This window comes from Antechinus flavipes, chromosome 6 (genome assembly GCF_016432865.1).
Source record: "Antechinus flavipes isolate AdamAnt ecotype Samford, QLD, Australia chromosome 6, AdamAnt_v2, whole genome shotgun sequence".
In the NCBI taxonomy this organism is placed as follows: domain Eukaryota; kingdom Metazoa; phylum Chordata; class Mammalia; order Dasyuromorphia; family Dasyuridae; genus Antechinus; species Antechinus flavipes.
In genome coordinates this window covers 208,464,478-208,480,126 of record NC_067403.1, presented here as the reverse complement: position 1 = coordinate 208,480,126, position 15,649 = coordinate 208,464,478, and the positions used below count along the sequence as shown (strand labels likewise).

General features: G+C 39.9%; 1 protein-coding gene across 2 annotated transcripts in view; it reads left to right on the top strand.

Annotated features, from left to right (window-relative positions):
• The first annotated feature begins 785 nt into the window (after window positions 1-785).
• The window catches only part of RIC3 (RIC3 acetylcholine receptor chaperone), a 39,033-nt gene continuing 24,169 nt past the window's right edge, over window positions 786-15,649 (top strand). The window contains exons 1-2 of one of the 2 annotated variants that reach the window (XM_051963968.1): window positions 786-1,045; window positions 15,174-15,394. In XM_051963968.1, the coding sequence (XP_051819928.1) occupies window positions 931-1,045; window positions 15,174-15,394 (336 nt within the window). In that variant the 5' untranslated portion in view covers window positions 786-930. Of the gene's footprint in view, window positions 1,046-2,096; window positions 2,477-15,173; window positions 15,395-15,649 lie in introns of those variants that run through there. The other variant, XR_007948020.1, reaches the window with a different exon arrangement.

Genomic DNA, 15,649 nt, shown 5'->3' with positions numbered 1-15,649 from the left:
GAGGGTTCAGAGTCTGGTTCCTGACACGTGCTGGGCAAGTGGCAATTCTCCAAGACCGTAAGTTGCAGGGAAGGTGCTGATCTGCTCGGAGAGTCTCCTCCCTCCCAAGTCCCTTACTCAATGACGTCAGAGCTTTAGACACTCCCCTCCCCTCAAAAAGTTATTGTCATAATTTGCACTTATCCAATATTTCAAGGTTTGCAAAAGCCCCAAGGCAACCCTGGAAAGTAGGGGTCGTTATTACCCCCATTTTACAGATGAGGAAACTGAGGCAGACCCAGCACTTTTTCACCTGTTCTGCAACTCTTTTGTGTCCGAGGTGGGATTTGGGACAATGGATAGAGCGAAGGACTTAATTCAGGAAGAACTGAGTTCAAATCCAGCCTCAGGTGCTTTTCAGCTGTGTGATCCTGGGCAAGTCGCTTCATTTCTGCCTCAGTTTCCTCCTCTGTAAAATAGGGGTTGTTGTGGGAGTGGAGTGAGACCATGTTTGTGAAGCACTTTTCCAGCCTAAAACGGCATATAAATGCGCGCTGGGATGGAGATGGGGGGGACATCTCATCACCTTCGTCATTATGAAAATGCCCCCAAGCTTTCCTGTAAGATTTCCCTCGCTCTCAGCACGCGCTGGCTCCCTGGCTCTGGACGCCCCCTGGCGGCGGTTCTGAGTTCATGCCCGAGCCTCTCGCCCTTCCCTCCCGCCCTCCCAGGCCAACAGATCTCCCCGTTCCCCGCTCCCCGCCCGCGGCGCGTCTCGAAGAATTCTGTCCCTCTCGACGCTCCGTCGTGCCGCCATCTTGTGGGCCCAAGAGTGAGGCAACGGGAAAGGGCTCACGCACGCCGTGAGCCGTTGCCGGGCTTCCGCTTCCGGTGGTGGTGTCGGGACAGGCAGGGTCGGGGCTGATGCGGGTCTGACTGCCGAGCACGACCATGGCTTACCCCGCCTTACGAAAGGTGGCCATGGTATCGGGCTTCGTGCTGTGTGTCTCCCTGCTGCTGCCCAAGGCCTTCCTGTCCTGCGGGAGGAGGCCGGAGCCGTCCTCGGGTAAGAGGCCGCTCCGCTCCGGGGGTCCCGAGGGCGGGTCGGAGGGGCAGCCGCCACGGGGGTTGGAGCCCGGATCTGGGGAGGGGGAGGGGGAGAGGGAGAGACCGGGAAGAGACTCCCGCGCCCGGCGCCTGCCTTCTCCTCTTGGGGAAACTTAGGCTCGCTCTGGGCGGCGCCGCCGCCAGCCGGCCGTTAGATCCGCGGACTCCTACGCTCGAAGAGCCGTTCCCTAGACCGGGAGTACCAGCTGAGTCAGAGTTTTTAAACCCTTCCAGAGGCCGTTAGTAGGTCTTTATTAAACACCTGCTGTGAACCGCGTAGGAGAGCCCGTTCTCAGGGAGCTTCCAGTCTAAAGGGGAAGGCCCTGGGCAAAGCTGAGGGCCAACAGTGTAGATATAGAGGAGGCTGTTAGGGGGCTGGACTCGGGGGTGGGGGCCTGAAGGGCTGCTCCTGGACAGCCGGACACAAAGCCTCGTCTGGTCCGAGTGGCAGCAGTGGGGACCTCCGAGTCATTTAGGCCGCGGCTTCTTAAACCTTTTCCACTTGCGAGCTCTTTTCGGCCGAGAAATTTTTGCGGGACTCCGGGGAAATAACAGTATATATTTTTACCCACTCCCTCATATTTGGGTTTTTTGAAGTTATTCTAAAAGAATGCTCTGAACAATTCATTTCCCCATTGGGAATTAGGAGGATAAAGTCATCTTCGGTCATTTCGACAACCTACCAGTGGAAATAAAGTTTCAACAATCCCCAATTTAGTGGTGACAAGTTATAGTTCTGAGAGCCCTTCCACGGCGCGCACTGCGGTTTAAGAAGCTGGGTCTAGTCCTCCCCCTTCGTTAGGTGAGGAAACTGAGACTCGAAGGGACCTGCCCGCGGTCAGACTTGTAGGACCTCGGACAGGGCCTGCGGTGGGCGGAGGCAAGTCACTAGAGCATCTGGCGGCTGTGGATCCTGGCCCCGGGGAGAAGGAAACTGGCCCCGGTAGAGGCTCCAGCCTAGCAGCCAGTCTGAGCCCGCCATCAAACCCAGGTCTCTTTACCTTTTTCAGGACGCAGCCATTGCAGTTGCTTAAGGATCCACTGAAGGGACCTGAGCACCGCTTCTGCCTCACTCCATCCTCCCTGCTTGCCTGCCACCCTGCCCGGCCCTCCCTCAGCCCCCCGCACATGCTGGCTGCTTGCTTGCCCTTCCTTCCCTGTCTTGTGTGGAGCTTGCTTTTGGCTGGAGATTTTCATATATATGCATATGCATAAAAGAAATGTATATGTGTATATTAAAAATCAGTTTCTCCTGCTTTGCTTCAAATCATCCAGCCCCACGCCCACTCCCAACCCCAGTGTCTCTTATACCTGAGCATTTCTAGGGCTTCGGTGCTTGTCTTATGTGTCCCATGGTCTCTTTATGTGAAATAAAGTTGACTTGAATCAATGTTGTTTGCCTTTTTTTTTTTTTTTAATATCAACTTCAATACCACCCTCTCACTGCCTCAGTCATTTTTAAGCCACTTTTTTTTTTTTTGCCTGTGCCACAATTTGAAGGTTCTAATAATCATTTTGAAATGCAGCTGTGCAAAGTAGGCTTTAATTTGCCTCATTTGACAAACGCTTTTCTGTTAATCCTTTTTCCTTGGTACACTGTAGGTTACATTTAATAATTCACACTGATAGAGCATACAGGGATTATGTCAGATGAATCATTCTAAAAGCATATGTGATAGGAGGACTCTTCCTGATTAAAACCTTTTCTTTATAAAGAAGATGGCAGATTTGTTCTCCTTGGTCCAGAGGGCAAGAGTAGGTGGATGGAAGAAGAAGCAGATTTTGCCCCAATCTGAGGAAAAAGTCAACATTTGAAACTATCTGACGATGGAACAAGTGAGAGGTGTTGAATTACCCCCTTACTAGAGATCCTATGGGAAAAGCAGATAATTACTTAACTAGGAAATGTTGAATCCTTGGCTGTTACAATGGTCAGGTTTTAAGGTGGACAAAAAACCTTGCCAAGTATGGTCCCTTGAGAGAATCTTTCAGTTTTTAAAGTTCTGTGATTTGTTCATAGTATGATTACATTGGCCTAATCTTAAACATTTGAAAAACATAATTAGGTATGAATAGAAAACATTTCAGGTTAGAATAGATATGAAATATGGGTATGTTTTTATGGTAATGTGATAATGATATAAATTGTTTAGAAATCTGCACCATTAAAATGTAGGGGGAAACATTTTAAAAAACTATTTGGCTTTTTTCCCTTTAGGACCAAACCCAACAATTTTTTGAAGGCTTAAGTGCTTGCTATTTATTTTGTTAAAGCAGTAAATTCAAAGATAGTGAACCAAAGCTGTGAAGTTTCATCCAGGACTATTTTTTTACCTTTTTTTTCCCTCTAAGTCAGTTGTTTGAATTTCCATTGGGTTGAGTTCACTTCACTTGAACAAACACTGTTGAACACCCAGTTGAGAGGGGGGGTTCTGTGCTGAGTGCCAGAGGGAATTTAAAGTGTAGATTAGACATGGTTCTTGCCTTCACAGAACTCGAGCTGTTTTTTAGAATTCTGAAACCATTGATAGCAGTATGAATTTTCCTTTTGTAATTTATTGATTACAAAAGTGTCGTAATCTAGGCAAAAATCAATCTTGAATGATAGATGGTCAGCTGTTGAAATTGGTTAAATTAAATCCTGTCCCTGATAAACTCACACTGTAAAGAGACATTTCAGGGAAATACAATCAATAGGGACTATAATTGCAAAGCTTTGCAGACTTTTCCACAAATAGATCTTGGTCAAATGATTTAACTGAATCTCTGAGCTGGAAAAGACTTTAGAAACCTAGTCCAGTCTTCTACCAAAAGAAGGAATTCTAAACATGTAATAAAAAGAAAATTCTGGAATATACTGAAGATTGTACTGGTTTCCAAGCTGGACATACCTCTTGTTTGTAGACCCAGTACTTGATACCTTTAGGAAAAAAATTAAGAAACTTGAGATAGTGCAAGTATACACCTACTGGAAGAAGGATGACACCCAAGAACACATAACATAGTAAATGGATCTAGGACTTCTGCAGCTGAGCCTAGTTTGTATTCTTCATTCTATTATCCTTTTAATTAATAAAGAATTAACAGTACCCAGCCTATGACTAGCCAAAGGTACATCCTTACCTAGCTATGGATGACATTTTCTCAACCACAAAAATTCAGCCCCAACCCTTGGATCTTTGTTTCCTTAACTCATTCTTTTCCACTATCACTTTACTATCTCAAGCCTTTATTACTTCCTACTTAAGAGCTAATTTATTTTTCTCTTGTCTTCATGTATTATAGTCTACAGCAGCAGCAGCCAGAATAACCTTCCTATTGCAGGACTCTAATCATTTCCTTGCCCTAAAAACCTTTGGTGGCTCTCTATTACACATGGGATAACATAAATTCCTTAAACTGCTACTTAAGGTCCATGGTTTTACCTGCCTTGTAAGTCAAGAAAAAATTAAGTACTTGTGTGCCAAGACTGGGTTAAATGGGAATATGAAGAAATGTAAAGGTTCCTGTTCTCAAGAAACGCACAGCCTAAAGGAGGGGACAGAGAGCATGCAAACAATGATGTGTGATCAAGCTAGCATTGAGAATGGGAAAAGCTTCTTGCAGAAGATAGGATTTTAGCTGAGGTTTAAAGGAGGCCAGAGAAACTGCTTTTATTCTATTTTATCCCTTTCTTGCATTTTACAGCCAATCTAGATCTCACTCCCATCTCTTGGTTTCCTGTTTCTATTTTTCCCTACTTCCAGTAAATATTATTTTTGCCATTGAGAAACATTTTGAAATCCAATTAGTTACCATCTGATTACTCAGCTGAAAGGGTTCTTTCCCTTAAATTTTCTTAAGTACTTTGAATTACTCCTTTGCCTTTCTCACATTCTGCTTTGTTAATCTAGTGCTTAATACAGTGACTGGCAAATAGTAAGCCTTTAGTGTTAACTAACAGACTTAACTGTATATGTGTTATAATCTCTCCACCTTCAAGACACTATTATTCTCCTTAGACTGCCATATTAAAAAGTCCTACTATTCTCAGAATCATCTAATACAGTGCTATGAATATTCAATTCAACAGCTAGAATACTGTGGCAGTTAAGGATTTATAAAACACCAAAGCAATGCTTTTTAAACACTCTGCTAGATTGGGTTTACAGAGAAAAAGGTAAAAACAGTCCTTGTTCCTAGGGATCTCATAATCTTAACAGGAAGAAGACGTGCACTTGTGTGAGGAAGGTACACACAGCCAAAGGTCCAGGAAAGTTCTTGTGCAGAAGTCAGCACTTGGGCCAAGTCTGGAAGGGAATTAGGAGGCAGAGATGAGAAGGGGCATTCTCAGCTTGGGGAAGGAACCCAACAAAGACACAGAGACAGGGTATTGGAGTGTCTAGTGAGGCACAGCAAGAAAGTTGTCACATAGAAAGCTAAGAAGGAAATACACTGTCTCATTTGACTGAAGACAAGGGAGGGATGTAGACAACTTTTTCAAGGTCCTGTGCAGCTGGTAGCTGGGGACACAGACAAAACAGCCCCTACCATCATGAGTTTACATCCTGAACAATAGTTTCTTAATAAGGATTTGTTATTGAATTACAAGATGGTCTTTGAAGTCAGTGTAGTCTAACGTGAAAATAGAAAAGGGATGAGAATAATGGAGGGAGGCACAGAAATGGGGAGAGCTCTGCAGGAAGAAGTGGTAAAAGTCCAGTGATCCATCATGATTGTGGCCCAATTTTGCTTCCAAAATTACCTACCTTTTCCAGAGAGAAGCTTACTTCAAGACCCATCAAACCTTGCTTGAACTACAGCAATTAGAGTTATAAATACATACAGTTCTTTATAGATTGAGTTGTCCTGAGAATGAAGTGTTACAGACTGCTTAATGTTGCTTTTAGAAAGCTCTTTGGTTAACATTGCTAGCCTTTTGTTAGCAGCAGGAACTGTGCTATTTTTTTTTTTTTTAACAATGAGAAAGTAGTGCTTTGCTTTCTAAAATCCATTAGATGTGTAGTGAGTCTCCAGTGATACACTAAGTGAAATTTTAATAATTAAATAAACCAAAATGTAGAAAAGGCTTTCAATAAACAATTAGGATTTAGTCAAATTCCACTTTATAGAATTCTTAAGTACACACACACACACACACACACACACACACACATACATGTCCTTCACTATTGGTGTATCTCAATATATAGTCCGAAGCATTGATTCTCATTGTTTTCTTTCCTTTGGGTTACTTTTATTTTAAGCCAGCTTTGGGGTGGGGGGGGAGGGGAGAGAGAAAAGACATTTATTTTCTTAAACTAAAAGCCAAAGATGGAAGGAAAACGTCATTCTGAATGACCTGGGACAGTACATTAAGTGCCTAGCATAACACGTTGCCTATCAGATCTATTCACTAAACATTTGTTGAGTTGAATATATGTTCATAGAGATTCTGAAAGGAACTTAAGATCATGTGAATTAAGCAATCTTGTAATCTCTAATGATATTCCTTTTAACTCGATTATTTCTGTCTCTGACTCCACCATTACCTGGGCTCCCATGTTCATAATATCAGAAAAGGAACTCGGTTTTAGTGTGAAGAGCACTGAACTGAGAATTTGAAGAGACTTAGATTCCAGTTGTGTGAACATGGGCAAGTCATCTGGCTGAACCTCAGTTTTCCCATCTGTAAAATGAGGATAATATTACTTGCACTGTGTATGTCATAGAATGGTTGTGAAGAAAATATTGACAAACTTTGCAGTGCTATATAAATGTTAGCTTTGGCTTATCTTTGACTCTTTTCCTTTCCATTTGACCTGTCCAAGCCCTATGTTAGGTGAAACCTGAAAATTCAAGAGTAAAGAGGGAAATCTGGAGAAAAAATTAAGACAATTGGCATTCACCCACCAAAACCAAATAAAAAATGGGGAGATAGTCCATGAATGTATTGAGAAAGGAGAAAATCGGGCAGTAATATTGAGAGTATCAAGACCCATACTCTGCAGTATATTCATCTCTGTTGCCACCCTAATGAATATGAACTGTCTTCGTTATTTCCTCCTGATACTATTACAACTGCCCCCAAACAGGGCTTCCCACTACAACTTCTGTCCTCTAATCCATCGTTCATTTTGCTGGAGCCATAATTAGCTATTTTAGTACATAAGGCAAGAAGTATGAAACATCCCCTCATATCTTTCATGGATGAGGAGAGATTGCCCCAACATAGGAATACAGACATCCTGGGACTCACCAGGCTGCCACTAAGGAGACTTGCCAAGGGAGGACTGTCATCTGTTCATCTGCTTTGTTTATATAAGTTTTCCTTTTTGGGGGTGGGGGGAAATTAGAACTCTGGTCAATTTTACCCTAATTATAATTCTTTATATTGCCAGGATGATTTTTCTTACATATGTCATATCATTCCTCTGCTCAGAGATTCTTAGGTGGTGCTCTCTCTTGACTCGGTCAAGATCAGACTTCGTTGCCTTTAATCCAAGACCTTGATATCAAGCTACTTTTCCAGCCTTACCACATAATACAACCTTTCATGCACTCAATACTACCGTCAGACTGAACTATATGCTTGTCCTTGAATATATCCCATACATACCCACCTCTCTGCTTTTACTCCCATTGTTAAGTCTCCTTCCTCCTTTTTGCCTTTTATATTCATACTCATCTCTTTTTAAAAAACATTTTCCCAGGACTTCACATGGCAGTTTGTTTTATACTATGTGTATAACACTATATATTATAATCATTTGTATCTGTTTTATTACCCTACTAAATTGTAAGCACAGTGACAGAGTCAGCTTCTAATCTAAACTTTGTATTTCCCCCATTACCTGCACAATGCCTTTATATATATTGATGTTGAATAATTTTTTTTCAACAAGTGAATGAGGTATCCACGATTTCATCAATATGGTATTTCACATACTGCTGTTTATCACTGCCCTTCTGTGCCATGTTCTGTGTGATTCTTGTAATATCATATAAGTAACAGTTTTACATAGCGGAAGTTTACTCTTTAAAAAGTAGGATTTATTTTTAGAGTTAGTCACTGGTGTCAGGCCTTGAAAGATTTAGGATTGATGAAAATGTTGTAGGCATGAAGTGCATTCTCAAAGTTCACCAGTGACCTCCTACTTTTCAAAGATCTAAACTGGAAAATTCGACGTCCCTCTGGTACCTTCTAATAACACTCTAGTTATCTCCTCTTTAGTGAGTGATCCATACTAGCTTTCTCTGCATCCTCTCCAAATATCCCCTCTTTTAAGAGCTACATTTTGACTCATGTACTTATTTCAACCTCCTTTTCATCAGATCTAATAATGCATTTGCCAATTTATGTTGCTTATTCTTGCCACCTCATCTAGTAGTATCCATCAGCATCTGAACAGATGAAATCAGCCACAAATATGTATCCAATATTTCACTTGATTGCAGCTGTGTTTTTTTCTTCAAATGATTACACTGTCACTAGTTTCTTTTTCATGATTTTAAACAGCATGGCTTTCCTTCCGTTCTCTGACTTAATTTTGGAGGCATTTTTGAACCCACATCTAATCCAACAATAGTATTGGTAATTCACTATATTGGTCCCCAGATCTGTCCCTTTTAGTTTCCAGGGTCACTGCCCTCATTCCTTCACATCTGAATTCCTACAGTAGCTATCTAACTGATCCCCTGGTCTCCAGCCTTCCTCCCTAAAATAGATTTTACATATATATATGTATATGTATGTATGTATGTATGTATGTAAGAGTAATTACATTATATATTTGAATAGGCCATTCCCTGCTCAGAAGTCTTCAATGATTCATGGAGTCATAGAATTTTAGTCCCTGGAAGAGACATTGAGATCACCAGACTCAGATGAGAAAACAAGAGAATACAGAAGAAAATGGCTTGCCCAGGATCACACCACTATTTATGGCAAAGCTGAAATTTTTCCCACCTCCTACTTGGCCTAACAATTGGCCTGGGTGCCAAGCCTGATCTGGCTCTTCTCTTCTTACGCTCAAGCTTCCTGATCAGTCATTTGTGTTCTTTGAACTACCCTGAGGTCTGTACAAACACACATCAACAGAGTCATATGAAATAGCAGTTTATAGTAGGATCAGAAGAAAAATATAAACCGTGAGCAGGGACTAATGTAATCAGAGAAATTAAACATGATCACAGTGACTCCAGTGTCTTGCATGGTGTCTTCCTAAGTGTTTGTTGAATCGGACCCCTATATTACTTGTTATTTATATCATTCGAGTACACACAAGACTTACATATTACTTTGCACATTTGTGTAAAGGTTTTATATGTGTATATTTGGTCTCCCAACAGCATTCTGAACTCCTGGAGAACAGGAACTTTATTCTGTGGCCCCAGAAAGTCTTGATAGTTTGGTGGATTTGGAAGATTTATATAAATATTGAATGAATTGTTAATGAAGGCTAGGGGGAAAATGAACTATGTTCACATGATAGATGTTCATAAAAACCTATTCAGTGTTTTGAGTGAGTAAATATTTGTCATTGGCATGTATTCTTCTGTACCTGAAATGGAAGTAGGCCAGTCATGTAAAGAGCAAGGAGTGTATGATGGAGAGCCTGAGTGTTGAACTGATTGCCATGAAACATTTAAAAATTCTAGAGAAAGGCCTCCATTTATCCTGAGGGCAAGGGAAAAAACAGAACAGAAACATGCACACTCAATCCTCTGGTTCCTGAGGCAAGCTTTCTTTTACTTGTGCTAAAGATTCCCACTTAAACCAGTCCTTATATATGTTTCAGATCCCTCTTGTTATTAAACTGTGGTACTCAAAAAAAAAAAAAAAAAAAAAGATCCTGAGGTCCCACAGTACTAATAAAAGCTACTTGGGCATTTAAAAAATAAATAAATAAAAAGCTAATAATAAAACAAAAACAAACCAAAAAAAAAAAAAAAAAAAAAACTGTGGCACTCAGAGCCCAACATAGCACTCTGTAAATGACAACAGATAGTAGAACTGTCCCCTCCCTTGTTTTGTTTCAGCTGTACTGAAATCGTTGAAGTTTTCTCTATACCAGGGTCTCATAGTAAGCTTGCAATTTAAACTCCCAAGATTAAACTAAAACCTCCAGTTCTTTTTACATACATTGATATTCAGCCACATCTCACCCATTCTTTACTTGTATAGTTGAACTGTGCAGACTTATACTTACATCTCTATGTTTTCTATTCAGTTCACTTCCCAAGCAATTCTTAAATTTCTCCTGCGTGTGAGGCACTGTTTTGAAGTCTCATGAGGACAAAATAAAAAAACTATCCCTGCCCTCAAATAACTTGCACGTTCATGTAAGACTAGACACGTCATTCAGCTTATCAAGATTTTTTGAATTCAGATCTTCATTCATTGTATGAATCATCTCTCCCAATTTTGTGTCATCCCACGCTTTAATATGTATGCCATCTACATCTTGATCTAAATCTTCTAAATTTTCATTCTAAAATGAAAGTGGTGAATGAAGTTTGGTTGAGGACAGAACTTTGAGACTTGCCACTAAAGACCATCCTGCGTGTTTACATTGTTTCCTTAATCAATACTCTTTGGGACTGATCATTCAACCACTTAATTGCTGTCATATCATTTTTCCCCACAATTATATCATAAAGATTTTGTAAAATCCAGACAAAACTGCCTATGTTTCTGAGCACTTTATCACAAAAAGAAATGAAGTTTCAAAGTAGTGTATCTTCCAAGAATTGTTTGATTGATCATAGCTAACAGGACTCTACTGCTTTGCAACTATTTAGCACCAGGACGTTCAGTTAATACAAAAATGGAGTTGATGGCAGATATTGTTCATCTCATCATCATTTTATTGATAAGAATTCCGGGTTCCAGAGAGGGAAAGTGATTTGTCTAGATAGGTCACATCTACCTAGAAAGTTAAAGAATAGGGATTAAAAAACAGATCTCCTGAATGGCAATCTGTAGCTTTTGTTGGACCATGCTAATGCCTTTCATGAGTCAATAGAATAGTTTGTTATTAAAAAGTGGTAGCCCATGTGGGAATTGTATACAGTGCTTTCTATTCTTTTTGTTTCTCTCCTATGCCTTACTCCAGGATCTCTTCCAGTGCTCTGGACATAGTAGGTGCTCAAAAATTATCTTTTTTAGATTTTTAAGCATTCAGCTGTTCCATAAATGCACAATTTGTCATTAGAAAACACTGTGTTGCTTTGATCTTTCTTTATTTTTTTATTTTTTGCTTTATATTGTGACTTTAAAGATTGTGCTTTTACTAAAGTAAAATGAATTTCATATTTCATTCTAAAAATGCTTTTAAAAAAATTAATTAGAACAGCCACAACCTAATGAACCAAAGCTTACCAATCCACTGCTGGACTTCTGGGTATAAGTTAGACATTTTTGAAGGTCAACATGGTACTGTGTAATGAACCAATAAAACATGCTTCACAGTTCTATAGAGGCATAATCACTAACACCAAAGAATAAGGCTAGCATTCAGGTCCCCGTGGTCCTACTTCCTATCATCTTTCTTGCTTCTTCAGTGTACATTAAACTTATCTGACAAGATGAAAAATCTTGTAAAATACCTGCTGTATGCAGAGTATTGTGTTGGGCATTGGGGAAGATGCAAAGCTTAGGTAAGACATGGTCCCTTCTCATCTAGATCTCACAGTCTAGGAAGCATTTAAGATAAGTTTGTTGGTAAGCACAACACATAATTATACATATCTAAAATGGCATTCTGAACTAAAGTGTTTATAATGGGTATTGTGTGTGTATTAAATGAATTATGAAAAACCTGAGTATGATTCCAAGAATAACCCTGAGGTTAGGGTTTCCAGACTGATTAGGAATTCAGGAGGACTTTGAAAAGAATCTAATAAGGGCATGAAAAGGTTGAACTGGATGATCTCTGAGGTCCTTTCCAGCTTTAAATCTCTCATCTAGTCTCATTCCAGGTATAGGGATTTATGTGAAAGGAAATTCAAGACCATTTTCTGGGGTCAGAGAGTACCTTAATTTTGTCAATGTGATGTGCATAAGAAGTATGTGAAATAAGAATGGAAAGATAGGGTGGTACCAGATTATGGAGGATCTTGAATGCCAACCAAAAGAGTTTAAACTGTTTTTGGCAGATAATAGGAAACCATTATAGTTTTGGTTTTATTTTATGAGATAACTCAATAGTTCCATAAGAAATATTAGTCTAACAAGAGTATGAAGGATAGATTGGGAGATGGAGCAGGAAAAACAATAGCAAGAAAACCCATATGGAGTCTGTTGCAATAGTTTCTACAGGAGGGGTATGTTTTAATGGAGCAGGTATCCTGCAGTCTCTCATATGAGAGGACAGTCTTACAGCTATTGCAGGCTGGTGAGCCCCTCCTTGATATGTGGAGTGATTGAATAGTATTCCTCGCTCAAGGGTCATCGTGAGCCAGACTTAAACCCTAGGCTCTGTATCCAGCGTTATTCATCAAGCCCGACCTCATAAGCAGTTCTCTTCAATTGATTCATATTAACATTCCCTCGGACCTCACGTTCTGAATTGACATGCAGAGGAGTTAAGTGACTTACATGTGGCCATAGAGACTATAAAAGTTAGACTCTGAGATTGACTCTCTACCTACTGTGCCATGCTACCTCTCAAATTAGATGAGATACATAAGCATAATACATAAGCATAATACAACCAATGAGCTTTAGATGCAAGTATCTCTTATTACAATCTTCTCACTTTATAGCTGTAAAACCCCCGCAAAGCAAAAACGCCATTTCAAGATGAAGTCTTTTTCCTGTTTCTTCAGTCTACCTAAGAACCAAGCCACATTGGAATCAACTCAAAAGTTTATTATCTTATAAACGTCCTTTCCCCCAGCAAATCAGGAGAGGACCACGGGCATTTTAATAGGGGTCTGGTGAGCAATGTAGGACTTTTTGTTTATTTTTTGTTATAGTTGCATGTCAGCACCAGAGTCCTGGACACTACATTGTGAATCTATCTCTGAAACCTCCAGCACTAACTAAAGATGCCAAAATCAATGGCTACAAAAGATTAATGTGACAGAGAACAGATGTGGATTTGTTGTGGCTCTAGTCATCATATCTATATTCTTCTTTCCATATGTATTTTGCTCTTAGCATAGTGACTGGCAGATAGTAAGCACTTTATAAATGCTTGTTGACTTGATTTGTATTTCACTTACACATCATATAAAGCCAGTTGGAAAATGTCCTGGTACTGCCAGTCCCTTTGGAAACATATTATCTCAAAGACTATAGGACAATAGTTCAACAGACACTCACCATCAATGACTGTTCTTTGGGTCTGTCCATTCAATCACTTCTTAACCACTGGTTTGTACTACCACATAGCCCACATGAGAAAAGTATAACATACTTTGTCAAATTTTTTGCTACAATCTAAACAAACTATATCATTCTTCTGATCTGCCTGTTTTGTAGCTCTGTCAGAAAAAAGAAATAGGATTAGTCTAGCATGACCTCTTCCTGATGAAGGCATGTTGGATTTTTGTAAGCACTTTTCTTCTCTTTCATGATCTGTTTAAAAATTTCCCCAGGAGTCCAAGCTAGGCTCTCTGATGATAGTTTGCAGATTCTATTTTACTTTTTTTTTCTTTTAGAAAATCAGAACAACCTCTGCCCTTCATTAGTCCTTTGATGGCTGGGGTTTTCCACATCTTTCAGATATGCCTGATGGTGATTCTGCCATCACAACCCAACAGCTCTTTTAGCACTCAAAAGATGTTATACATCTGGGCCAGACTAGCATTCATCCAGGGCAACTTGGTGCTCTCTCAGTCTCCTTACTTATTTTGAGCATCATTTATCTATTAGCCTTTTTTGTTCTGTTCTTTCAGTGCTACGATTATTATTTTCTTTTTTTCAAAGATTATTATTTTCTGTGGGAGAGAAAATAGAAACTAAACAGGAACTGAATCACTCTGTCTTTTTGTTATCATTGTCATCTCCAAGTTGTGGTCTTACCTTCTCTTTAATACTCCTCTTTTCTCCAAAATGTAACAAGACCATTTTTTTCCTTATTCAATTTCCTTGCCAGTCCTAGCTTCTTCTGAGTTTCAGCTCTTCAAACTCTGTTCTTCCAGTTGCCGTGTTACACTTTTGTGTTCATCCTTTGTTCCCTCTCCTTGCTTCCATCTTTTTTGTACACATCTTCAAAAATCTAAGTTTGTTGATTAGTTCCTAGTGTATCTGTATCAGGCTTTTCAGACCATTCCATTTCTTTTTCTTGTTGGAATTATTTCCCTTTGCATCTTTAGAATTTCATTCTTGAGAGTTTTCTATCTCTTCTGTACTGACTTCCTTATTTTAGTACATGGAATTCCATCCATCATTCCTCTGAGTCCTTTGAAATTTATTTTTCTGAAAACTAGAAAATATGTCAGATTATACCTAGCTTTTCTCCTCTTCATGGACCCTGAAAAGTGCTCATTTTCTCAAAATATTCCCATCATTTTCACCCCAGCAATCAAATCTTTCCTGTTAAGGAGAACCACATTCAGAATAGAATTTCCTCTTTGCTATTTCTTCCATCTTTTAAATAGAATTATCATTAAACCAAACTACTAAATGCCATTAAACTTTTGTCCCCTACCCTAACATCCAATAGCCAGATAGGTCAACTAATTTCCTATTTCGAAGGCAGATTGAAATCAGTGTTAATAGAGAAATTTGGCTTTCAGAGAAGAAGCAGGAATGGCAAAATATGTACACCTGACCTCCAGGACAAAAAGAAAACGCCCCTCAGAGTTCCCCTCCAGGATCTTGAGTCTTCCCGCTATAGGGAATGTTGCCAAAGCTGTATGAGGAAGTCGGTAGTACATGAAAAGAACAAAGTTGGGGAATATCTCAGTTGCCTCTCATCGAATTTCTGTTTTTTGCCAATCCAGGTGATACTATGAGAAAGTTGTCTTTTTTGTTCTTGTTTACCAAGATACAGAGCATTCATGAGTAATAGTTTGAAAATATTAAATATTTTGGAAAATTAGCTTTTCACCAAATGCAACAGAAGGAACAAAAGATGATTCATTTCTTTTCTCAGGAAAGATGGGTCGATTTCCACCAATGATGCACCACCAAATGCCTTCAGATGGCCCAACTGCGGGCACCCATTTCCCCAGATCTCACCTTGCAGAGGCAATTGCAAAAACCAAAGGATCTGGTGGCAGTGTGGGAGGTAGTGGTGGAAGAGGCCTTATGGGCCAGATTATTCCCATCTATGGTTTTGGAATTCTTCTCTACATCTTATACATTCTGTTTAAGGTAAGTGGAATCTATGTCATCCTTCCTAACATCAGGAAAGCTAATTGAAATCAGTTACATTCAGGCTCTTGGAGTCTTTTTTCTTTTCATCACGTAGTGGCTAGAGCATGATTTCATGGTCAGGAAGACTTTAAGTCAGTGCCAATTTCTGATTCATTCTGGCTATATGACCCATAGAAGAAGATCACTTCTAGATCCCCAACACCACTCTCTAGGATTTTCACATACAGGACAGTTGCTTCTCTTCATTAGTAA